We start from the raw sequence: 27579 nt of genomic DNA, 5'->3' as shown, positions 1-27579 counted from the left end.
TATGAGATTTAAAAACTAATAAAAATGAACAAGAATACATTGTTAATATTCATTATAATTCTGTAATTCCAAATCTCACTACCTGATCCAGAATGGCTTTAATGGCTCAACTGACATTCTAAGAATGAATATGTTGCTAAATTTAATACAAAACTATACAAAAGTGGTTTCTGATGTCTAAGTTGTACAATAAAGAATAAATATTGACTGAAATTCCATTAATATGTGTAGTGGAGAAGGATGAGTATTAGTAAGAGTATGAAATCCCGTTCTGTTTGTGTTATTGTCACTAAATCAGCTATGAGAGCTAGTGGTCTAATAATCATGGTTTGGAATTTCTTTCATTGTAATTAATAATAAACAAAAATTTGCTTGTGTATTTTAAATTTAACAAGTTTATATTTTATCAGTTTTCTTAGATTGAACATTTTTACTGGATGTAAAAGTTTAAGGAAATTGAATAGTGCCATTTTAAAAATGTTTTGTTTTTATTACAAAATATTACATACTCTAAGTAATATATATATACATACATATATGTATATAAACAGTACAGGGAAAATGCAGTTGAAAATAAGTGTCCCATTTTGACTGCTCTCTCCTCTCTTCCCAGTCTCTGACCATATTCTTAATAATTGGGAGTAAATTCATCCAGATGTTTTCAATACCAGTTCTAACAAACACACTTGCACACATACACACAAAAATTAATACAGTGAAGACAATTTTTTATTGCAACAGAAGTAACTCCCTCATTCTTTTTGATGATTTGCTCAATCTTAATTTGCTAACATCTATTAAAGCAAGAAAATCTAGGTAAGGAAATATGTTTATAAACAGGTCTGAAACCCAAAGGATAGCTTCCCCAGATAGAGGAGTCAATAAAAAAGACAATTATATGTAAAAGAAAATTACATGCAATTATATTTGCTCATTGTTTGTCCTTTCTGTGATCATTAGGTGGGGCAGAGATTCTGGATTTTTTGTTTCATAAAGTGTAGTCAACTGAGCAAACACTGTATAAGCGTGGTGTCATTTGTAATACATTTATGTTTTAACAAGCTGAGGGGTATTTTTATTTTAATCAACTATTTCTTCTCATGCAGAATCACTTAGCAGTGTTGGCATTTTCAAAGAACTACATCTTAGAGGAAATAAACATAAGTCTGTACTTTGAAAATAAGAAAAAATGCAATTTTATTTGTTAAATTACTCTAAATTGCAATCTAACTGGATTTTTGAATAATTGAGCTTCCTGTTCCTTCATCTAGCCTGTTAATATTAAACAACCCTACTAACATTTTGCAGATAATCATGCCTAAAGTAGTGCTTCAAATTGGGCTGTTAATGAGAGTGCCAGCAGATCTGAGCTTCTTGCAAAATCTATTATGGATTGTTTTAAAACTTTATTAAGGGTATATCAGATGGGTCCATAAAACACAGGGATGTTTCAATACAGAATGTGACTTTTATTAGTCCTCTCATGAAAAACGGCATTGGTTTGATTCGAGATGGCAATAAAAAATATATAGCCTGTTCTAGGGAACTCTATTTCCCAGATCTTGAGATCTGTGATTAGTAGGCAAGGAATTTATATCATATAGCAGGCAAGGTAATGGACAAAGTAAGATTTACCTTATGAAACATTTCCATTGAAAGTCACATTTCTACAGCCTGGCAGATAAGATATCTCCTAATATTTCTTGTAAGCATATTCAAGGATTATATATACTCTTTTGTCATGCTTAAGAGGAAGAATGAGATGACCCATTTACAGATGGTTAATATTTAAGTTTGCTCAAAAATTCTGGAAAATGTTTGGGAATTTCACACCTATCTTTACAACATCTGAAAAAAAATGGAAAGTAATGCCATATTCTAATTTAAAATATGTTCAATTCAAACAAACTTAAAATGTTCTCTCTCCTTCTACAAAATAATTATTTAACATTTTAAGTGTATTATGACAAAGATTCCTAAACCGTTAGGTTTATATACTTGACACACCCTTCTGACTTTTATAACACCTCTTCCTCCATCCTATTTCAGCTTAAAAGTACATTCTTTTTTCAAAGAAAATTATTATCTGTTTAAGCAGAATATCATACTTGTTTTAAACCTATTTTTAAGACATGAATGAATGTGAACATATGAGCTCAGACATTAGAAGTTAATCATGTTTTCCAGGAGTCTCCTAAAAAAATATCTGTAACTCTCTGGACTAATTTTCTATTAAATTTTAATAGAAATTTTGTTTTAAGCTATGTCTTGAAAATGATTCCTTTATATTTAAGAAGTGCAATGCTTCATTTTAAAGATTTACTAAAGTCTATCTCTTCTTACTTCTCCACTCTATTTTGTAGCCATTCATCCTTTCACCTAACATTCATTGGACATGCCGGGCCCAGTATCCAGCATCAGTTGGGGATACTAGAAAATTAAGACAGGATTCTTACCTTCAAGGCACTTCTAATCTGATGGAAGAGACAGACAATTTACAAGTAAATACAATATACTACATGAAGTTTTAATATAGAAAGTTTGCCACAAAGGCTGGGGGACTACAGAGAAATAAGGAGACTAAGTTTTCGCTAGATTCTTGGAAAAATGGAGTCCAGGCAAGTTCAGGGAGAAGATGAGCAATGGGCTCAGTACACTCCCTGAGTTTAAGCCCTACCTCTAGCTTTCATCATTTTCATCACTAACCCAGTTTTCATCATTCTGTCTTTTCCCATTTTAGTGTTAATACTATATAATTATTAGGGAGCTTATTGACAATAAATTTCTCTACTGCTGGACCACATCTTTTAAATGAGACTTTGGGGAATATGATACTTCCCCATAGTACAAGGGAGCTTTAGAAGAAGCAGACATTACATTTCTGCCTACTTTTACCTCTAAGGTTATCCCGATATCTTGTGTTTCTTTCTGTAGTAGGATATACCTTGAAGATTACACTTCTGGTTAAGTCTTACTCTCTTGTCTAGGTTCTAGGTTCAATGGAATTTAGGAAGATTCCAACATATCATCAATATCGTTTCACAGTACAATGATTTTTCACATTTGCAAACACCTTTACTATTTACATATCCTTTTCACCAACACATGTTAATTTGAATCTTAAAACAATACTCCCATCAGTTTGGTAGGGCAGATGTTATTATCTCCATTTTAGATACAAGAAAGCTGAGACTGTAAAAGCAAGTACTGTGGCAGAGCCTAGATGAGAGTTTGTGCATTTTTCCTGCCTCTTCATGATGTCTTTCCTTTACCTGTCCCAAATTAAATTAGTCCTAGGATTGATTATTATTACAGAAATAGGGTCTGAAAACTCTAGCCATTTTTTTAATATCCATAGGAGGTAATATTCCTTGCTGCTAAAGAAAAATATTAGTGCTATTTAGTTTTTCTTAATTATACATGTATTTTACATAAATGTTAATATTTGACCTCTGCTTCTAAATGTTCAGTGATAAAATCATAGCATGTTAATTCTTATTTCTGATTTTAATTAAATTTTTTTGTTGTTGTTGAGCAGCAGCATTAGCATTATTTTTCAGCTGAATAAACTTGAAAGAAACATCTAGTCCCCGATGACAGTGTATGTTGTTGTGTGTGTCTGTGTGTGTGGTTGGGAGGTTCTTTGAAAGTACCAAATATAATAATAGTTTTAATAGCAATGTACCAGGATATCGATTATAGTTATGGTATGTAGGATAATCGTGAGTTAGAAAATGATTTCCTCCTAATAAATCAACTGGTAAAGAGTAAGTCTATGTGAGTGAGACTGAGTATGAAATGGTCAAAAAAAAATTATTTTTCCTCCACAGAAAGTTGTGTAGAAATTGACCAAATCCAGTCAAGGATGATAATTTATCCACAGATAATCCACAGCCCAGTACCCCAACTGATTTGGGAACATTTGATTAAGATAAAGTAAAATGGGGGCACCTGGGTGGCTCAGTGGGTTAAGCCTCTGCCTTAGGCTCAGGTCATGATCCCAAGGTCCTGGGATCGAGCCCTGCATCGGGCTCTTTGCTCAGCAGGGAGCCTGCTTCCCCCTCTTTCTCTGCCTGCCCCTCCGCCTACTTGTGATCTCCATCTGTCAAATAAATAAATAAATAAATAAAATCTTTAAAAAAAAAAAAAAGATAAAGTAAAATGAAGTAAATTATAATCTTGACAGCTAATCATCAAAACTGTAAAAGACAGAAGAGTGACAGTGTTGTAGGGCAATTCTTTGCATTAAAAAAAGTTGACTATAACCTTTCCATCTCTAACCTAATATAGGTTACATTCAAGCAAGGCTGACATCTGGGAAATACCAGCTAGCTGCCTCCGAAGACTTTTCTCAGGTTGACACAATCAAATTGTATTTCCTTGAATCCAAGCACAGGTCTTGTCTCCATTTCTATCTTCTTAGTGCAGGTGAATATGTAAAATCAGAAAATAACATAATGCTTTACACTACAGTTTATTTAGCATAGTCATAATTAACCAGATCAAAATTGGAGTTGTTTGTCAAGCACGAAAAGTACATATTGTGGGGAAAACAAAAACAAAAACAAAAACAAAAACAAAAACCAACCAAAAATCTCTGGGCTGAATAAACATCAATGCCTTTTCTTCTCTTAGAGGTGTCAGGTTAGCTATGCTTCCACCAAGCTCTATACCTCATTCTGGGACTCAGATATAAGAGTAGCCTCTGTTTGGGACTTGATTTCTTGATGCAAGAGGACAGAGACACTGCACTACACATTCACATTTAAAATTTCTCCTCAGCTTTGGGTCCAGAAATAGCAAGACCAGCAAGAAGATTACCACTGCTGACTGTGGGCAAATCTAATACATTTGACCTGTGTTTTATCTCACCACTTTTGTAGTTCAAGAGAACACCCCATTACCCCTTTGGTAATACCCTATAACCTTTATGCTCTTGCTGCAGTTCCATTATGGGTTTGATGTTTTCCATATACTCCTACAAGTCCAGGTGATTGCAGAGTTAAGCTTATGATCATGAAATAAAAAATTAAGCAAAAAAATATTAAAAATAAAACTTCTGTTCAGAACTGGTCTGTATCACTTCAACTCAAATACCATTGGTCCAAGCAAGTTACATGACCAAGTTGGCAATGGATAGGGGAAATACTGTCTTCAGGGGGTCACCAGGTCTATATGACTGAGGATGTGTATTTATAATCCTTTTATTGGGTGGAATGAACGTAACTGGGAATTGTGCTGATTGCTGATTTATTACTTCCTAGTTTCAAATTCATTTTTTGCTCTCTTTGTGAAAATGCATCTGGGTCTTTTAAATAATTTCACTTTCTTTGCCAGTAGAGAGTACAGGAGAAATGTTGTAGAATAAGGGGTTTCTCTTCTTGTTCCAGCATGCTGTCTTGGGCAGATTCCTGAGGCAACCTCTCCAAAGACTGGCTCCCTTAGCATGTAAGTCCTCACCAGCATCTAGCTCTTGCAACGCACAGGCTTTCCTACTAACCAGCTTTGCTAATGCAGGCCGTTTGTCCAGCATTACCTGGGTGGCTTCTCTAGCATTAGATTGCTGCGTTTGTGCAAAGCTTTTCCTGTACCAACTCCTACAGTGCAGATAGCTTCCTCATCTTCTGGCTCCTGCAAATGATTGGTGGTCAGCAATACCCAACAACCAGCAGCTTTCCCGGCACACACTTTGGGTGATGTGGTCCTAAAGAGACACCTCTCCATAGAGAGTTTTCTCCAGCACTCTAGAGAGCAAGTTTCTGGCAAGTTCCAGAGGTCATATTTCTAGCAAGTTTTGATGGTGTGACACCACAGTGGCTCTCTGCCATCCAGTGAACCATGACCACACCCCCTCCAACAATGTCTGGATCTCAGTCCTGGGGAGACTTTTCTTCAGTGTTCCAGTTCAGCCATGGGTAGTAGCTATAATCTTGTATTCTTTAGAGTTCCCTGTATTTCTTACTGTCTAATTCCCATTTCCTTCAACCGCCTGTGATAGTTTGCAATTCTTTGCATTAAACTTTCCATGTTCAAATTACTATATGTTTCTCTCTCTCCTAATCAGACCCAGGCTGATACAGGAACCATACTATCATCTATCACAGAGATCTAACACATGCAGTTAATTACATGAGACTTATTGTTCAATGGGATAAATTAATTTATTCATTGGCCTATAGGAATGGGATTCTCAGAGTTTGCTGGTTTAAGGCTCCATTTCTCCTGGGCATGCTTGCATGGGTTGTCCTCTTTCTAGAGTTCTGTGTTTAAGCATCTTTGATTGCCCAAACTCTTTTTCAAGCTTTGTGAGTAACATAAGGTTATGGTCAGCTCTTCCCATTTCTCAGAGAACAGAGTTACCTCTTTTTATTTTTACTTTCATTGATTTTCTGTTGACTTTCGGAAGACATCTAATTTTTTCCTCCCTCTGACTTCGTGAGCTTGGCGTCACTGGAATCCTCACCTATGCCAATATCAGATACACATTAGAAATGACTCATGAGAAGCAACTTTTTAAAAGGCATCATCCCCTTAAAACAAACAATAATTGCTCTTTCATTTTTTTAAAAAATATTTTTATTTATTTATTTGCCAGGGAGAGAGACAGAGAGAGACTGAGCTAGCCGGGGGCAGTGGTAGGCAGAGGGAGAAGCAGGTTCCCCACTGAGTAAGGAACCCAATGAGGGACTCAGTCCCAGGACCCTGGGATCATGATCTGAGCTGAAGGCAGCCACTTAATTGACAAAGCCACCCAGACGTCCCGCTAACTTTCATTTCTGATATATTTATTAACCAGTGTAACTGTTCATTGAATTATGTGAGTATATGGGGAATATATCTAGAAAACACAAAGAAAATTTTTGATTAATGCTTGTGTTAGAGTAAGAACCATATATGCCTTTGTAATTTAGAATTTCTTTCCTAAGAATCAGCACAGAAAATGCAAATGATTTTATTGGGCAAAAGGAACTTAACTTACACTTTTTATTAATATATGTATATAATTTTTACAGAAATATTTATGAGACTGCAGCTATTCCTCTCAATTTAAAAGTGAGCAATTCAAAGAGTTATTTGAAGAAATATATAGTGTTTTATTTTCTTGTCTAAAATCTCCTCTAGACTAACTGCTGGTGTGAACAATGGATAAGAAGCTCAACATGAATATATTGACTATAAGGTAGGTAACACTTTGCTGGAACTGTGGAAATCCCAGAGAACTTTCATTTTTGAGAGACACAGAAATAGGACTTAAATGGAAAACAAGGTTATCCTAAAGTTCTGCCTAAAAGGCAAGTAGAATCTGTGGCTTCTTTAATGTCTGAGGCAGTTTAGTTGTTGTTTAACTTTTGTTTTTTTCCATCCTCCAATTATATATAATCTCATATCGTACTAGATACCTTAGTTACTCTATGTAGCCTCAGGACTAGTGAAGAAAGGCTGTGGGGTTCAAGGAAGAAGTCTTTATGCCTCATTAACCTCTAGAAATTTCCTCCTGGCCTCTTTCACAGAATTAACAGCTTTTGGATTCCATTTGAAGTTGTAGGTTTATGCTTTGTGAATTATGGAATTTATGACCTTTGAGATTTCCCTTTCCAAATGTCTCATTTTACAGATGAGAAAATTGAGGCCCAGAGAAGAGAAGGGATCTATTCTAAGTTCCAAGTGGATGGATCTGAAGTGATCACTGAAGTGATTTCTTATGTCTGTGCTGATAATTTTCATCCTGTTGGAGCTCCTGTGGGCAACAAGGGCCACTCTTTATTTGTATCAGGGAGCACTACTTGTGGAAATAAATGGAGATTTAAATCTCTACAGCTGAAGAAAGAATGTCCACCAGGGGACTGTCTGCATGTTGTGCGTGTTACGCTGACAATGTGTGGCTCCTAGAGGTCCATATTGCTACCTAATTTAAGAACTATCACCCATATTTGTCATATTCCTCCTGATATAAACAAGAGTATATAATTAACACTATGAGATTCTGAGTGTATCTGTATATTTTAAGCAAAAGTTTTTTTTTTCTCTTTTTTTCTTTTTCTTAAACCAAACATTCTTTTTTGTTTGTTTGCTAACTTGCTTGTATATAAAGAATCTTTAAAAGAAAAACTGTCATTGCTCACTTCTATTTGCAAACCATCTGGCAATTCCATTTTCCAGTGACATCCAACAAAAGGAAAACAGTAAAAACAGTAGCAGGAACAAAGTAAAGACAGGTCATGTCATCAAATAGAGAACTTATGTACAAGCAGATTTGAGCAGTGCTAAATATTGTGCCCTAACAGCATAATTAATAAAAACATTCAGGGGAAGTTTTTATCTTTAATCTGACTTCTCATTAATTTGAAATTGAGTTAACTTATGACTTAATGTTGAAAAATAGGAATCAGCATAAAAAGAGCCTGTGTCTATAATGAAGATAATAAGCAGGCTCTACCAGATGGCAATATCAAAACCTATGGCAGGGTCACACACAGAAATCAAGTACTGATTTTCAAATGAGAAAGGATGAAAAAAATGGACTAGAATTTTTTTTATAATGGTAGAGATTTTTATATAGATATTCTAATAAATCTGTTTAGAATGTGATCTCTCTATTCATTACTTTTTCTATCATACTATACTTGGCATTTCTGTTATCCATAATTTATTCTAATATTTATCATCTTATTTACAAAGATTTTGGTATTTCCCCAGTGTGTCATCACAATTTACTGATTCTTATTTCCTTATATTTCTTATGGATACCAATAGCAGGACACTCTCAATGGTTTCCCTGATATTTTCACGTCACCCTACATGTCGATGCAAGAACAACTTTCAGAAATCACATTTTCATCCTATCATTGCTCTATTCAAATATCTGTCACTGAAAACCACACTCCTGCCCCTGTTCCTATGGAATTTACCTCTTGAGTTGAAGCCATTCTCAGTCCAACTCAAACAAATCATTCATATGTTACTGGCATATACTCATATTCATTCAATAGGTCTTTCTACCTTCAGAATGTGCAATTAAACAATTTCTCAAAATGCCTTCTACAAAACACTAAGTCCTTGAGTTGTAAATATTTCACTTTCTAAGATTTCCAAACATGTTTCCCCAACATGTTTGGGAAACCTGAGTTAAACAAAGTTAAATGATTCCTCCTTTGCCAGTTTTCATCAAGAGAGTTTTGATATACAGTGTTTCTCAAAATTATTTGACTATGGAACCCTTTTCATGAAACCAATTGCTTGCTGCTTATCTAGCCATATGCATACTCATATAACTATACTTTTAAATCTGATTTATCTATTTCAATTAAAAGCTCCAGAAATATCAAATATAGAGTTACCATTTAATACAACAATTCCACTCATAGATATATACCCAAGAGAAATGAAAATATGTCCACACAAAAATTTGCATATGGATATTTATAGCAGTATTTTTCACAATAGCTTAAAGATGGACACAACCCAAATATCCAACCACTGACAATGGATAAACAAAAGTGGTATATTCATAAAATGGAATATTATTCTGCCTTAAAAAGGAAGGAAATTTTGACACAAGCATACATAGTATGTAAAAACCTTGAAAATATTATGCTAAGTGAAAGAAGCCAGTCACAAAAGGCCACATATTGAATTATTTCATTCACATAAAAGTGCAAAATAAAAAAAGGGAGACACAGAGTAGATTTTTAAAAAATGTTTAAGTGTTTTAAAAAGTGTGTAAGTGTTTCAAAAATGTTCTAAGAAATATCCAGAATAGCAGATCATATCACACCATTTTATAACTCCTTACCAAGCCTGCGTTTCAGTTAGTAAGGACTTAATAATTATCTGACAAATGAACTAGAAAAAAAATAGTCTAACAAAAGCCTATGGCTATCACATCAGCTAGGAGCCTGTTAAAAATGCAGATTCTCTGGCTGATCCCTTACCTGCTGAACCAGAATTTGCATTTTAACAAGATCCAAGATGACTGATATGCACATTGAAGTTTGAGAAACACTGAACTGTCGTATCTTCTAATTGTTAAGAACACTAAGCTTTTACATAGCCATTTTGCTTTCTCATGCCTTAGGGCTTTTAATAGGGATTAAATCAATTCACTTTTAATAAGGACAGCATCTAATGAATTACAATTAACCTAATTTTCTCAGCTGCAGTTTTAATATTTCCCAGAGCTCATTCAAGCCTCCAAAATATGATGATTATTTAAAATAGAAGAAATTATAAAAAAATAAATAGATAACTTGTTCAGGTCTTTTAGCCCCTTGAATTTTATAGGCATACCATCTTTATAATCATTGATTTAAATGAAAAAGCTAACCTTTAATTTGTTTAAAGATACAGAACAAATTATTTTAAACCAACTTGTTTTCTTATCAATGAAAGGCAGTTTATATCTGATGAAGTTTATAATATAGGTGAGGTTCAGTGAGGTGAGGTTTGGAGCTGATGATGGAGAAAGAATTCTTGAGACATCTTTGGTGCAAAATGGTGGTTTTATTAAAGTACAGGGACAGGACCCGTGGGCAGAAAGAGCAGCGGCCTGGGGTTGTGGGGATGGCAGGTTATGTAGGAGGGGGTTGGGGGAGATAAGGAAAAGGGAGGTTTCAATAGAACTTTCGTATGCTAAAGAGGACCTACAAGATACCTGATACCAGAGGCTTTGCCATTCTCAAGGTCGTTTTTTCCCTTTTTAGCAAGGTATTAACATTAAGATAGTTGGGAGATTCCTAAAGAATGTCACATTATGTCCCACCCAGGAGTGGGGGTGGGGGGAGGTTGCCGGGTGTCAGTTTCTGTTTTGTCCTCAGCCAGCCTTCTGTTCCCTCATCAATAACCACCTTTTTTTCTTCCTATACTATTGTCAACATTTCTTGATGAATTAGTGGGAGTTATTTTGGTCAACCTCAAAAAAAAGAAACATAAATATACACGGAGTAGAGAAAGATTTTCGTTATTGTTATTTTTTGCAGAGCTCCAAGAGGTTGTGCTACTGCCGGGGTTGCTATAAGACTTACAACACCACACTTCTGTAAGCTTGCTGGAACCAGAGAATGTTATAACTGAGAAACATACACTTAATTACTGTAAGGACCTACTTAGCAAGATGCTTTCATTAAAGTTAAACTGTCCCTGCTCCCCTTCCCCCAGGGGATTCACTTAAAAACAAGTCCCGGAAACCAGCTCCAGGTAACAAAGCCCAGATACAAGGGTGGGTCAGGCCAGGTGGAGACATCCAATCAGTGGGGAGGATGCATACTGTCTCCCTGGTTACCAAGGAGTATGGGCCCCGCCCTTTGGGAGCCTTTTGGGTGCCAATCCCTACCAAGGTGATAGGCTGGGTCAAATGTCTACTAGGGTAAATTGTAATTCAAATGGTCACCTAGCATCACTGTGGAGTTTCCTGTGTGTGTTACAATCTCATCGGTCACCTGTGCGTGGCCAGGCCCAACCGCATGGCCTTTGCCCTTTAAAGCTAGACTGTGAAACAGAGAAGGGTTACCCTTTCTTGTAGAGAGAGGTGTGTCCCTTCGGTTAGATTCTTGATGCTTGCCGCGAAATAAAGCTTTGCTTGACCTTCGCTTTATATCAGTCTCGCTCCTTTAATCACGGACCCATTATTGGGGCATAACAATTACAACATAAAATATACATATAAAATGCATTCCGTCAAGGATTATTTTTGTTTCTCCCTGACCTCATGCCCACACAGACAGGGAAACCTAAAGCATCATGGTTTTGCTCTTCTCCATCCCCACCCTGAAATGGACGTCCTATACACCCCAGTGATAAACTCAGACTAACCAGAGCCAACTCCCTTCCCCATCATAGGTGTGCTCCTGAGAAGTGAAGGCCTCCTCCAATGAGTCATACCACTCGGCTTGGTCAGGTGGTCTATTACTAGAGCGCTGTCAAAGGGTTTTCAAAAGGCCCTACTGCTTTTCTCAGTCTGCAAAACAGACTATAAATAAAAATGAATTTATCATCAAGTACCCTGAGTATTTTGATAACAATCACAGAAGCCCACACTTTTATACAAGGTCAGAAGTCCAACAGCTCCCTTGATAAAAAGAACAACATTGTTTAGAAAAATTCTTTGGATAAGATTCTTTAAATATCTCCTTCCTACATATGGGAATGCTGAAATATATGAAAGTTTATGTTTGTAATAGCATGAAGCACCTTACATATTTACAATATATACTATTCTTAGGAATATAGTATTACCAATGAGATACCTGTATTGAAAATGTAATGTAAAAATAAATATGCATACTCTCATATGATTGCTTGATTTTACTGACAATGAGTGTAGAATATATCTGTCAGATGTATCGACAATAAACAAAATGAATGACATTCTTTCATGTTGATATTAATTGTATTTGATGAGGGAACAGAAGGCAAGCTGAAGACAAAGCAGAAGCTGACACTCCCCAACAACACCCGCCCCCATATATGTGACATTGCTCTTGCACTCCTGGCTGCCCAAAAGCTAAGGAAATGGAAAACAGTTAACTTATAGAGATCACAATCCTGCAAGGTAAGAGTCTCCCTCAGTTTATAAAAGTCTTAGCAACTTACATTTCTATCAATAACCTAGCTTCCAGAAGGAAATGTAGATAAAATTAAATGTCGAACCTGCAGCCCACTGACAGATACTTGAAGCAGGCAGAGTGTAATGTTCTTCCAGGAAGCTCCCAACTATCTTCACGTTAATGCCTTGCTAAAGGGGAAAAACTACCTTGACAATGGCAAGACCCCTGGTATCCCGTGAGTTTTCTTTAATATATGAAAATCCTTTTGAAAACTTCCTTTTCCTTACCTCCCCCAACCCCATGGTATACAATCAGCCATCCCTCATAACCCCCATGTAGCCAGCTCTTTCTGCTCTTGGGTCTTATCCCTGTTCTTTAATTAAACCACCATTTTGCACCAATAATGTGTGAAACAAAGGGAAAAGAAAAGTTATTAAATTTCCTTACTACCTAGAGCCCACTGACAAGTCCTTGAAAAGGGCAGAGTGACATTCCTCTAGGGACTCAACTGCCTTCACCTTAATACTTTGCTAAGGGCAAAAGGCAATCCTAGCCTGACTGTCTGACCCCCACCCACCCCAACCAGGATCCTGTAAATCTACTTTAACATATAAAAATTCCTTTGGAAACTCCCTTTATCTCTAAACCCTCCAAGATACATGCTGGTAATCATCTCCAAGAATATCGCCCACCGATATATACCTGAAGGATCTCATGACTAAGGTTTTATTAGACGGTAGCAAATGACCTTTCCCAACAACAGCTAGCCCCTCAAGGTCCTGGAAACCTTGCTTCCATAATTCCTTAAAGATTTATACTCTCCCTGACCCACTTCTACTTGCAAGTGTATAATGGACCACTCCTCACAACCCCAGGGCAGCAGCTCGTTCTGCCTATGGGTCCTGTCCTCATGCTTTAATAAACCACCATTGTGCACCAAAGACATCTCAAGAATTCTTTCTTGGTCCTCGGCTCTGGACTCCACCCCACTGAACCTCACTTACATTCTAAAACTTCATCACAAAGATATCTCAAAAATTCTTTCTTGGTTGTGGACTCCAGACCTCACCCCATCAAACCTCACCTATGTTCCAAAATCCCAACCCTATTCAAGGAAGTGCTGATTTAGCCTATTAAGAAATTAAAAACTAGAATGATTAACAATAAAGGAACTTAACTTGGGTTTATGAACTAAAGCATACAGTTGTTTTCAGAAATGAGTAACTTTAATTCTTTCTATGAAATCCTGTACACACAGAAGGGGTTCTAGACTTCAGAAGCTTACTAAAAATACTGACACATGAAATCCAAGAGCAAAATAACAAGCTAATTTTAACTGGCTTATTTCCTGATTAAAAATTACACGTATGCATTCAGAGTCCCTCTTAATGAATACTTATTGAAAGATAGAAAGTCTTCCTTGTTTAGAGATGTAGTTTTAAAAAAAAGAAAATTTTTAAATCAATTACCCATTACTGTTTTTATAATAGTATAGAAAATAATATGAGTCTTGCAAGTATGGGAACTAACCATCTACATTTCACAAGTCCAGAAATGCCACTCTTTAGAATACAGGATCATACTGATCCTTTGGTGGGTGTGATTTTATAATCTAAAAAAGACATATATATCTGGAGGGAAAACACAAATCCGAGGTGATTAAGGTAGGGTGCTTCAGTTGGAGAATTTTTTTTAGAAAAAATGAAAAATGCAATACAATCTTTCAAAAAGATCTGCTTATTTTTAAATGAGTAGAAAAACTCAAAGTAATTGTGAATTAAATTAAAAGATCTTATTCTTAAGGACATTAAACTTGGTGGGCGGAGGTGGTCTAAGATGATGGTCTAGGAAGACTCTGAACTCACCTCTTCCATGGATGCACCAGGTCCATACCTACATATAGAACAATTCCTCCTGAAAAAGAACTAAAGGCTGACTGAACAGCTTTTGCACAATAAAGGATAGAGGGACCTCACAGAGAACAGCAGGAGAGATAGAGACATGGTAATGAAAGGATTCCCACCCTGGACAATGCAAGCTGCCCTGGGGAGAGACAGTACTGAGGGACAGTGAACAGATTCATCTGCGTTGGGGCACAGAAAAAAAGTTGTAGTTTAAAAGGGCAACTAAAATATGAAGGAACTAACCCTCCACCTAAACAGTGGAGGGTCAGAGGCATGGGCTAGTGCCATGGTTTATGCTATTGCTCCACCTTGATAGTACAGATAGGCTCTGAGCACCCTAGCCATCCTGCTACCTCCATGAGTCTTAGACCCTTGGCCCACACTGGTCCTAGATACCTTGGGGCATAGGGAAAAAAGGCCAAGGTTTAAAAGAGCAACTACAATATAAAAGAACTAATCCCAAAGCTCTGCCAAATGGTGAGGGAGCAATGAAACACTCTGGGCACAAAGGGGCAGGCAAGCGCCACTGTTTATGTTCTCCCTCTACCTTGATAGAACAGAAGAGAACAGGGTATAGTGCTGTGGCCAGCCTGCTGCTTCAGTGAACCCCAAGACCCTAGCCCACACCAGCCCCATTTGTTCCTCTAAGGAGACCACATAAGGCAGACCCAGCATCCCTTTGGACAGTGCTCACTCAGGACAATTCAAGCCATCTCACCAAGGTGACCCAGGTGCAAAGAATCCCAGGATACTCCATGCCCATATCTCCTTCAACTGGAGATGATAGTCTAGATGATTGTGCAGAGAGCCTACTTGGGCTTCTGCCCTGCCACAGTCACGGGTCTGTAGAATGCCCTGGAAATCCCAGACTATGCCCACTTTAGCTGAAGCTGTCCCATTAGGGTGCCCTCTACATGGAGAGTCCCTGGACTTCTTGACTCATGCCCACTTCAGCTCCAGCCACCCAACCAGAATGGCCCGAGTGTGGAGTACCCCAGAACCTCCAGCTCACACTCACTAGATCTCCAGATAGCCAGAAAAAGCTGCCAGGTCCATGTGGTCTATACTGGGATGTCCCTACACAAGTCTATTCCTTCAAGTCTATAAGTAGTTGTTTGACCTAATTCCTAGAAACAAACACGGAAAGTTAAAAAAAAAAAAAAAAATGAGGAGACAGAGGTATATTCTCCAAACAAAAGAATGAGACGAAACTTCAGAAAAACAACTAAATGGAATGGAGATAAGCAACTTACCCATTAAAGAGTTCAAAGTAATGGTCATGAAGATCCTTACTGGACTTGGGAAAAGAAAGAATTAACTCAGTGAGAACTTTAACAAAGAAATTGAAAATAATTTTTAAAAAACCAATCAGTTGAATAATTCAACAACTGAAATGAAAAAGACACTAATTCAGCAATTCAACAGCAGATTAAGATGTGGAACAACAGATCAGTGATAGGGAAGACAGGGTAATGAAAAGCATCTAAGCTGAATAGCAAAGAGGAAAAAAAAATAAATGAAGACAGGTTGAGGAATCTCTAGGACAACATCAAGCATACTAACATTTGAATTATAGGGGTCTCAGAAAGAGAACAGAGTGAGAAAGGGGCAGAAAACTTATATAAGGAAATAATACCTAAAAGCATCCCTAACCTGCAGAAGAAACAGACATCCATATACAGGTCCAGGAGTAACAGAGAGTTCCAAATAAGATGAACCCAAGGAGGTCTACACCAAAACACATAATAATTCAAATATCAAAAATTAAATATAAAGAGAGAATCTTAAGAGTAACAAGAGAGAAATAATTAATTATGTTCAAGGGAAACCCCAATGAGCTATCAGCTGATTTTTTAGGAGAAACTTTCTAGGCCACAAGAAAGTGACATAATATATTCAAAGTGCTGAAAGGAAAAAAACTCTACAATTAAGAATATTCCCCTGGCACTGCTCATGGGGAACCCAAGTCCTTCTGATTGAGGCCTGAAGGGGGAAAAAAAAAAGACTACTCTATATTAGATTACGCAAGATTATCATTCAGGACTGCTAGAGAATAAACACTGAATAATCCAGTAATTCCACTACTACCCAAAGAAAATGAGAACACTAACTCAAAAAGATATATGTGCCCCTGTGTTTATTGCAGCATTATTTACAATAGCCAAGATATGGAAACAACGTAAGTGTCCACAGCTAGATAAATGGATAGTTATACACACATGCACACACAAACATGTACACACACACACACACACACAAAGGAAGTTAACTGAACTCTAAAAAAGAATGATATTTTGCCATTTGTGACAACATGGATGGACCTGGAGGGCATTATGCTAGGTGAAACAGGTCAGGCAGAGAAAGACAAATACTGCCCGATTTCACTTACGTGTGGAATTAGTTACATTACTAGACAAATGAACAAACAAAAAACAAAAGCAGAATTATAAATACAGAGAACAAACTGAAAACTGGTGGTTGCCACAGGGGAGGGAGCAGGAATGTGGGTGAAATAAGTGAAGGGAATTAAGAGATACAGACTTCCAGTTATAAAATAAACAAGTCATGGGGGTGAAAGGTAGTACAGCTTAGGGTATATAGTCAAAAATATTACAATAATGTTGTATGGTGACAGTATCTATACTGTATTATGTATATCTATATGTATGTATTATATATATCTATACTGTATATATTATGTTAAACATAATATAATACTGAGAATCATTGAATCATTAGGTTCATTACATTGTTGACTAATATTACATTGTTGACATTGTAGAGCAGCTATGCTTCAATTAAAACAAAGAATACTGAACTTACGTTATGGTTCTTTATACAAGGCAACATTTAAGGGCCATGATCCAAATTTTGGAATGAAGTCCCTTGTTGCCCATCATTCCCAGACACTTCCACATGGCAATTTGCCCTGATTGGCTGCTTCTGTTTCATTGCTTTTGCAAGTGGCAGGAGCTACTGAAATAGTAGATTTGCGGTTGGTTAATTTTTGTCCTGGCATACTATGAACATGAGGCCCCTGTGAGAGATGCCTTGCTTATCAGCCACAGACTTCTGGGACCTCTTTTCTCTGGTCTTTCTCTTTTCGAACTACCAGTGAAGCTGTAACTGCCATAAATCTGTATGTCCCTAATGAAATTTGGAAAGTGAGCCAGCTCATCTTGGAGAATTTGTATCAGTTACAGTCTCTTCCAGTTTGTCTCACTACCAAATACACTTTTGACTGTAAGTGTTAGCTGAAAGCTGAAGTGTTGAAATGACCTCTCTGAATTATTAGAGGAGAAGTGATGGGCTTCGTTTAAAAGATTAACTTAAGGGGCGCCTGGGTGGCTTAGTGGGTTAAAGCCTCTGCTTTCGGCTCAGGTCATGATCCCAAGGTCCTGGGATCGAGCCCTGCAGTGGGCTCTCTGTCATGATCCCAAGGTCCTGGGATGGAGCCCCGCAGTGGGCTCTCTGCTCAGCAGGGAGCCTGCTTCCCTTACTCTCTCTCTCTCTGCCTGCCTCTCTGCCTAACTGTGATTTCTGTCTGTCAAATAAATAAATAAAATCTTTAAAAAAAATAAAAGATTAACTTAAAAAAAGAAAAAGTGGATTTTCCTTTTCATAGCAAAGTTCAGATTTGATTTATACGTGTGGTTTTCTCTCTAGTCTAAAAGACACAGATACTTAAGAATACCCTTAGACTTTCTACAAAGAAGGATTGCGGGTGTGGCAGGGTTGGCTTTGCTGTTAAAATCGTAGATCCCTTCCAATGTCAAACAAGAGAAAAAACTGACAACAGTACACCAATTGGGAATTTTTTAAAGAAACTAAAGATATGGAAGGAGTGTTGTTCAGTCCCAGGACTGAATGATTAGTGTCTACCCTGTTCCTTACAGCCTATTTTGATTCAGTGGTGGGTTATCTCTTTGTCTGGTTAACTCCCATAGCACTTTGCTTGCACCTGCCTTGTATTTACTCCTACTATATTCTACTGTAGCTGTTTGTTCATCCAGCTTAAATCTTTTATTGAACTGGAAGCTCCTTGGAGACAGAAAGGTAACCTTACACATATTTTTATCTTCAGCAACATATATCATAGGAGGAAATTTAAAAATAAGGAAAGAAAGAAAATTTCTTGAGCATATATTATGCATTAGGCAAATGCAAGGTGTTAGAATATGAAAAGGTACAATAACAAATTTGTGTTCCCTGTCTTCCTTTTGTATTAATTGAGACATAACCCTGCATACACAGATGTAGATAAAATACCAGCTTTATTTTTCTAACAGTTGAAACTGAAGAAGATTTAGGGGTGTAGCAACAATGGGCTTCCTAAAACATATGCAGAATTAGGCAAATGCTCTCATCTGGTTATAGGTATAGCTGAAAAACCCCTATCTTCCCCATGTGGGCTTGTGCCCTTGTTAAACATACATTGTAGCAGAAAAGACCAGAATGTGCACTTTCTGCAGGCATTTGGGGATCCTAAAGAAGAGATAGGAAGGTAGGCTAACCTCCACAGTTTTTTCCCCAAGCATACAGTTTGCTTCTTCAAACCTGCCAGTGAGATGATTTGTTCTTTCATCTCTGGAAAGAAGGCAGTGAGGTGGAGGCAGAGAGATGTCAGGATTGTTAGACTAATGAATATCCTTCTTCTATGGTCACGTAGTAGGGGAAAGAAGGATTTTCCGCCACCAAGTTGTTTTCATACAACATCTCATTTAATCTTTCAATCTATATCAGTTTAGGTAGAGTGATTTTGGTTATTTAAATGAAGAAGGGAAAGCCCACAGAAATTAAGTAACTTGTTCTAAGTTTCAGAGTTAGCTAATGTCAGTCAATATTCAAATCGAAAGTGCATGCTCTTTGTTTAACATGGTCCACAGTGAATGGGTCAAACACATATTTGATGAATGAATGCATGGGTGGATGGATGAAAAGGAAAAAAAACTTGGCATACAATTATGCACCAGCTATGATAAATGCCAAGAATTTCAATTGATTCAAGCTTTTAAACTTAATGGCTTCCATATTGTAAATATGTCTTGATAAATTAAAAAAGGATAACTTTTTTTTTTTTTTTTTTAGTTTATGAGGAAAGACTGGAAATTTTCTCAAACTGTTCTGCATTTATATCATCCCAATAGAATGTCAGCTCCTGGAAGTAGGGAAGTACTACTACTACCATTATATCCTCCCTAACACCTATAGAAGTTCAGAAGTCCCCTTATAGATGACTATGAAGAGAAGCAATGCACAGATGTAGATAAATCCTTAATAATTTCTTCAAGTGAATTTTATTAACTTAAAACCTCATATGTATGCATTTATATATGTGGGTGGATAGATGATTGATGGGTAGATGGATAGTTAGATGATATATAGATAAGTAGATATATATATATGATATTTTTTCTTAAAGTGCCACTAGCCTCTGGTATTGGGTGCACATCTTTACTAAGTTGAGAAGAGGCATAGTGATACGTCGTAAGTGTGGGAAGAATTATTATAAGGGAAGATTCTGATTAGCGAGGTCTTTCTGAACTAAGAAGACAATAAAATCAAAAGGCTTAAACTTACACTTAAACAGAAGGAATATAGGTTACACGTCAGGAAGGCTTTCCTGAAGCAAGGGTTATTAAACAGGGTATGGAAAAGATTTGCAGAACCTCCTCCTTGGGAGTTCTCTGATAATCAGGATAAACCACCAGCTGGTTCAGATACCGTGCTGCTTGGGCAAGGAGTGGCCTGCGTAAACTCTCAAAGCATATAATAAAATTATTTGGACTTTCTTTATCAGAAAATAATTTTATTACTCCAGTGTTCTCAAATAATGCAACACAGTGTTGAGCACGCAACAGTTGCCCAATGAAAGTTTACTGACCAGATTAACCAGTAAAATGGCTGTAGGGAAAAGGAGAACTGGATTATTCCCAGCTCTATAAACAGTCTGAAACTTGGAGGAAATGAGTCAATTCCTCCAGGTCTTCACTGCCCTGCTCTGCGGATTATAGCCTCTGTGAGTCGAAGGTCCCTGGGATTCTCGTAGTGCTGTGACTCCATGGTTCCGATTAACCTGATCTGTAACCACTTCACGTTGGCTATCAATGTCATAGAAGGGAAATAAGAAAGGTTGGCTTCTAGTGTCACTTTGTCTACCAATTAGCATTTTAAGGTAGCTCAAATCATTTAATTTCCCTGGGATTCCACCTATAGAAGCCTTTTTCAGACAACAACTCTGTGATTCCATTACAATGGCATACCAAGTTACATTCTTTGCTTATTCATATTATCATTTCTGATGTTTTTCAGGGAAAAAAATGGCCCAAAATATTATCAAAATTACTTTTAAATATTTTAACTGTCCATTCATTAAACAATATAGTTTTATGTTCATTTATTTCTGTCAAGTGTAAATTTATCTCAAATGTCTAATCAGTGTTTATTATCAGTTCCTTTATTAAAAATTGGTAATGTTAGTTACTATTTTATTTAGAAAAAATATCTTTGACTCCATGGGACTACTATGCTCAGAGAGTCACACTAATTATAAAATGCTTCACCCATAACTTAGAAAAGCCTCATAGAGAAATTTCAGAAAGTTCAAGCTAAGCTACAAGACTTTGATTTGCCCTCTAGAAGTAAAAATGTGATTTACCTTTTCAAATGAAACAGACTTGTTATCAGCAAATATTTACACAAAGACCTGCTGATAACCAAATGGTTTAACTAGCCAGACTTTAAGTGACAAACCCAGCATGATAAGAATCTGTAGATAAGGAAATGAATAAAGGTATACTGACTGTATGCCGCATGCATTTATATTTGAATGGATGGGGATTCATCTGTCCATTCATTCATTCAGTAAGCATTCATGGAATTCTGCTAGGTACTAGATACCTGTTAACTGGGGATGAGAAAGTGGTAAGACATGATAAGACATGGCCCTTTCCCAGAAGATATTCCCAATCTAAGAGACAGTACAAATGTGTCAATAAGAATAGTGCCCTTATGAGTTCTATACTAGAAGTATATACAACACGAAAGGAAAGAGAGTGTAACTACAGGCCCAGAAATAAGAAATAATAGATTTAGATCCCCCCCAACAAGAATGACAGGTGTTGGAATCAGACACACAATGTAGCTATGTGTAAAACAGTAAAGGAGAAGGATATAATTATAAACATGAGCATACAATAGAAAGAACTCTACAGACTGGAGAAAAATAAGATTTTTAAAACTGTAAAGTTGAATTATTGATATCTGAAACTCAGTAAACTATTGAGCATATACAGTAAAGAAAGAAAAGAAAATAGAACAGAAGAAAGCAGCTTGTGATAGAGAATGCAAGGGCCTAAAAGTGTATAATCAAAGTAACAGAACAAGGGGATGTTAAGCAGTTTCCTGGCCTCTGCCTGATGCAAATCTGATGCAAATACCACCCTCTTCCCTCAGCTGTGAAAATTAATGTCTTCAGACATTACCAAATGTCTCTGAGGCACAAAATCACTCCAGTTGAGAATCACTACCATAAAAAACATATGAGAAACAAATTACTGGCCTATTTCACTTATGGTTATGAATGTAAAAATCCTAAAAATAATTGCAAATTGGATTTAATAGCAAATGAAATATTAAATCCAGTTGAATTTTTTTCCTGAAATGCAAAGATGATTATATATACGAAAAGCTATAAGATTATAGTCCATGTTGACACATTAAAGAAAAACCCTATGTCCTTTCATAAATATATATGTATCTGTGTCTGTACATACATGTATATACATGCACACACCATATACTAGGGTGTCCACTAGTAGGCGGTTCTTTCTCCTCTGTATTTCCCTTTTTAATTTACACCTTATAGTAACCAACCTGCCGTGTGAATTAGAAACCATGCTTTAAGTTCAGCGCTATGCATGAGAAAAAGGGATCCCACGTAACTGAGCTAATCAGAAGCCTTCTCCACAAGTTTATAGATCTTTAGAGAAAAGATTAAAAAAGTAAGAATAGCTAACAATGCCATTTACAAATGTTTCATTTCCATTGAAAAGTAGACTCCAGATTTATTTTAATAGTACAACAAATGTTTACTATGTTGATCTGTATTTTATTTCATTTTATTTTATTATTTTGTTTTATTTTTTAATAATAAAAGATGGGAAAATATTTATTAATGAAGTGCTAAAAGATCTGTATTTTAAAAAGCAATTCCAAGAAGTTACATTCAACTTATATTAATGCAAAAAAAAAAGTGTTTTCAAATGATTAATTCTATATCTGTAGCATTCAATACAATGGTTTTTGAAACCAGCCCTTACTGTTAGCATCCAGTAAATAAATATGAATGACTCATTAATGAACTCCCATGAATTGAAATGCTCATTTGCAGTGGCTTTAGAATGCACCCAATTTCAAAATGACCTCTATTATTTTTTATTTAATTATTTATGTAAATGAATCTGAGATCACGGTATGTTCTACAATCCAGCAAGCTGGTTCTCTAACATCACTATGTCTACCAGCCATTTAAGGAAATGAATAGGAAAAGATTATGAGATGTAAGGAGACTGTGAGCTGGTTCTTTACTCTGGAGGATGTTGCACTCCAAACCACCATCCCCAGAGCTACATCTCACTAAGTAGGAAGTCAGTGTTAGCTCAGGGTCACACTCTTGATTCTCACAAATCCTGACCTCCCTCTTACTCAGTCTGTGCAAAAGCACATGGGTTAAGTGAAACCATGGAAATCACTTCTCTAAATGTTTTGACGATTATATGAAGAGCAACTAACTTCAATTAAATATGAGATAATTGCAGGTAAATGAATTAGGGGGTACAAAGTGTATCATGACTTATTAGCCTAATAGTTATTATAAACATAATTGCAATAGTTATACCTACCACCAGCTAATTGGTGCTAATAAAGTGCTGGGCACTTCAAATATATCTATAATAAGGATGATGGTGATAACAATACTCAACTGAAAGAAACAAAGAGATTGCTGCCTGTCAGGGAACGGAAGGGTCATGACAAGAAATATTCTCATCATGTAGTCCATGCTGTCTTCAGCAGTCACTGTCCCACTTTTCATTAGGACACCATGGGGCCCTTCAGTCCTCCTGTTCTGGGATATTGAATCAACAGCGAGAACACCACTGACAGATAATCTCAGCAGTAATAAAGATTTAAAGGAACCTGGGTAAATTTAGGGCTTGCCTTTATTAATTTACACTCTCCAGGGCAGAGGACCTTGCTTGGGGTGTGGGCTATTTCAGGAGAGCCCAAAGGCAGTTGCCTTTGAATATCTGCCTGCTTACCTGGGGCCTTTCTTGTCGCTGCCTGCCAGAATTTGCCAGAAGGGACTGAGCCACACTGCTTCCTGAGAATTTGATAAATCCTCCAACCTACTCATACCTACAGCTTGTCTTGCCTTGGCAGTCCCAGTCAAACCCACAGCCTCAGCCCCACTTGCCTTCAGCTGGATGTTCTTTGTTTATTTTGTTTTCTCCTACTAACTTACTCACATATGGCCCATCGGAAATAGACATTGTCACAGGTAAAAAATGAGGAGGATTTTTAAATCAGTGAGAAAACATAGTTAGAATAAATACACTTCTAAGAGATCTAAAAAAATGCTTTAGCATTTTAGTAATATGATAGATGGGGGGGGGAATCAGAAAGGATAGTAATAAGACATCCTATAGCGTTCCTTTTAACTTGAATATCTCTCCTTAGAGAATAAGAAAAGAGACCAGTCTCTGGCCCCCATTATATTCCCAATATGGGCAGTAACTGAATTTATAAATGGGAGTAAAATTCATAGTTATCATCTGAACACCGACTATATACCACCCACTATGCTAAATGCTTTAGACGCATTATCTTATTTAATCCCATGGCAACTTTTGTGATTTTACAAAGTACCATTATCCCAAATATAGATGAGAGAAGAGTCTTAGCAAGACTGAATAAAATTCATAGGGCTACCTAAACTGTTAAGTGAGAGACTGAGACTCCAATCCAGGTCTCTTTGAATCCAGTGCATTTAACTCCATGCTATAATGCCGTAGAATAACATTCTGTAAGGTTTGGGCTGATGTTTCAATCTTTGCCTCTTATCGGTAAACTCCTTCAGGGCAGAATTTATCTCTTATTAATTTCTATATTCTCAGAATATGGAATAATGCCTGTTACAGAGCAGGAACTCAATGATTGTCAAATGAACCAAATGATGAATTAATAAATAAAAAAAGGCAGGAATCAATTTTAAAAGGAGACAGTAAATTGAAGTTTGTGAAAAAAGCTAATTCTGCGCCAAGAATACTATCCTGTTGTTGGTTTGGTGCCCTACCATTTCCACTGTCCCAACATATGAGTATTTTATGATAAGCACCATTTTTACTTTAGAATTAAATGAAATGCTTTCAAAAATATGTACTTTACCCAGGGATTTAAATGAACGATTGAAATTCCATAATCAGAACATGACACAACCAAGAAAGCGTATAATCATATGTTTCCTATAATAAGCTACTTGAAGTGTTCTTAGGGTTACAATTTTGTAATCTAGACATGAGAGGAAGATCTCTGCTCTTGACAACATTCAACACAGGCAATTCAACTGGCTTTGGATAAAAGACAAACCCCCTCTTTTGCATTACATAGATGTTCTCTCTTTCCTTATCTGTAAGCGGACAGTCCTAACCATTACCTTTACATCCTCTGCCATCTTTCTCCAGCTTCTGGCAAGCTTGACTCTTGCAGTAGTAACTGCCAATTGTATCGTGGCATTGGTTCTGACAGACACCATTGTCAATGGTACATTCATTTATATCTGCAATTGAATATTTAAACAGAATTAGCCTCCTCTAACCAGACACATAAAAAGACTTCAGTGGCTCTCTTAAAAATGGACCATAACAGAATGACTTTATTCCTTGACCTCAGATTAAATGACATAACACTACAATATCTTACTTTAATTAGAACTAAGGTACTCTAATTTTGACGTAAAGGAAAAGGCAGGTCGTAGCCTTTGGCACTTAAAATATTTTTGAACAGTGTACTAAGGAGTTGTTTAGTCTTACGGAATTTGGAGACTTACAATATACGTCCAGAAATTTCATATTCAAGTCATCATTTGATGAGTCACGCACAGTGAGTCAGAACACTAGGTTGCCTATTTGTCCATTAAGTAAAGGCTGTTACTGGCTTCTCAAATAAATAACTATTGAGCACCCCCGCTATATATCTGGCATTGTGCTGGGCAGGGTGGTAGAGGTAGAAACATAGTTCCAAGGTTTCCAGTGGTTAAAATCCAGGTGCGGTTGAGGACCACAGAGAAGTGTGATTTGGTTGCGTCCATATACTGGATATGTCCACACTCCATTCTAAACCTGCGGCCAGAGCCTATCTTTACAGATGTCTCCCCCCCATCTGGCTTAGAGGTAATAAGCATCCCAACATGTCTGTAGATCTGAGAATGGTGTGTCCTGCTCACAAGAGGCTGCTCTCCTCCATGTTCCCTAACTGACCTACTAAATCTTTGCCTCAGGAGATGAGTGTGGCTGGAAGAGAGAGAGGGTAGAAAGGGCAGGAAGGAAGTGGGGAGGAGCAGGTAAAAATGGGAGAGAGACAGAAGGAAAATGTGTTCGTCCGAAAGAGCAGAAGAAGCTGACAGAGTAGAATCACAGAAAGAGAAGGGCTGAGTGGTCCTGACTGCGGAACTATGAGGACAGGGCACTGATACTGGAGGAGCGAAGAACTGACAGGCAGAGTGAGCTGTGGTGCTTCCTGACTGGATGTTACGGTCTGAGGCATGGTTGTGCAGGTGTTGAGACCGCTTTTATTTGTTTTTAGGTACTTTTTATTGAAATGTGCCATAGACACAGAAAAATATATAAATCCTAAGTATACTATTGGGTGAGTTTTTCAGATATAGAATAAACCAATGTAACCACACTGAAGAGAACATTACCCTGCCTGGCTGAAGGTAGCAATGAGCGCAATCTTTAATCACTAGGGGTTACAGGTTTTGTCTTTTTGAACTATATAAGCAGAATCATACTGTATTTGTGTCTGCGTTGTGTGGCTTCTTTTTTTAAAAGGACTTTATTTATTTATTTGAGACAGAGAGAGAGCAAGCACAAGCAGGGGGAGGCAGAGAGAGAGGGAGCAGTAGACTCCTTGCTGAACAGGGAGCCCAACATGGGGCTTGATCCCAGGACCTTGGGATCATGACCCGAGCCAAAGGCAGACACTTAACCTCCTGAGCCACCCAGGTGCCTCTGTGTCTGGTGTCTTTCAGCATTCTGCTTCTGAGATATACCCATGTTGTTGCATACACTTGCAGTTTGTTCATTCTCATTCCTGTATATTATACAATTCTATAAATACACCATAATTTTAATTGACCCATTTCATAGCTGATGAGATATTGGATATTTTCTTATTTGGGGGTTAAGAGTGCCGTTATAAACATTCTCAGAACTGTCTTCAGTGAACTCACGTGTGCACTTCTGTTGAGTAATATATCTAGGACTGGAATTGCTAGGTCAAAAAGTATGATATGCTTGGCTTTAGTAGTTATAGCCACATAGTCTTCTAAAGAAGTTAGGATCTAAGTTATACTCTCACCAATGGTATATTAGATACCAGATGCTACTCATGCATCCCTGCCAACATCTGGGATAGTCTCTTCTGTTTTGTTTTATTTTTACTCTTCTGGGAGAGTGCATAATATTATCATTTTATAATCTGTAATTTGCATTTTCTTGATGACTAGTTAGTTTAAGCACATTTTCATGTTATTGGGCATTTAGATAACATCTTGTTGAAGTGCTGGTTCAAATATTTTGTCCATTTGTCCAGTTCTTAAATTATTGGTTACTTTACTAAGGGGTAAGATAGAATGTTAAATAGCAGTAGTAGTAATGATCATCTTTGCCTTGCTTCTGAATGCAGAAGGATTTTTTTTTTTTTTAACATTTCAATGTTAAGTATGATGTCTACATAGTTGGGGTTTTTTAATAGATTAGTTTTATCAGATTAAAGGATAGGGTTTTTTTAACATTTCACTGTTAAATATGATGTGCACATAGCTGAGATTTTTTTTATAGACAAGTTTTATC

The 27579-nt window shown here is 36.9% G+C and overlaps 1 protein-coding gene across 1 annotated transcript in view; it reads right to left on the bottom strand.

The window, feature by feature from the left end:
- LOC116854322 (EGF-like and EMI domain-containing protein 1) overlaps positions 1 to 26269 on the bottom strand; it is a 200466-nt gene extending 174197 nt beyond the window's left edge. The window contains exons 1-2 of the mRNA XM_032836077.1: positions 26128 to 26269; positions 25161 to 25283 (exon numbers count right to left, since the gene is read on the bottom strand). Coding sequence (XP_032691968.1) covers positions 25161 to 25283; positions 26128 to 26269 — 265 coding nt within the window. The remainder of the gene's footprint in view (positions 1 to 25160; positions 25284 to 26127) is intronic.
- Positions 26270 to 27579: the final 1310 nt, after the last annotated feature.

The sequence above is a fragment of the Lontra canadensis genome, unplaced genomic scaffold (assembly GCF_010015895.1).
Source record: "Lontra canadensis isolate GAN:19392208 unplaced genomic scaffold, GSC_riverotter_1.0 scaffold90, whole genome shotgun sequence".
Classification (NCBI taxonomy): domain Eukaryota; kingdom Metazoa; phylum Chordata; class Mammalia; order Carnivora; family Mustelidae; genus Lontra; species Lontra canadensis.
The sequence above is the reverse complement of the archived record's forward strand: the minus strand, read 5'-3'. Positions and strand labels throughout refer to the sequence as shown.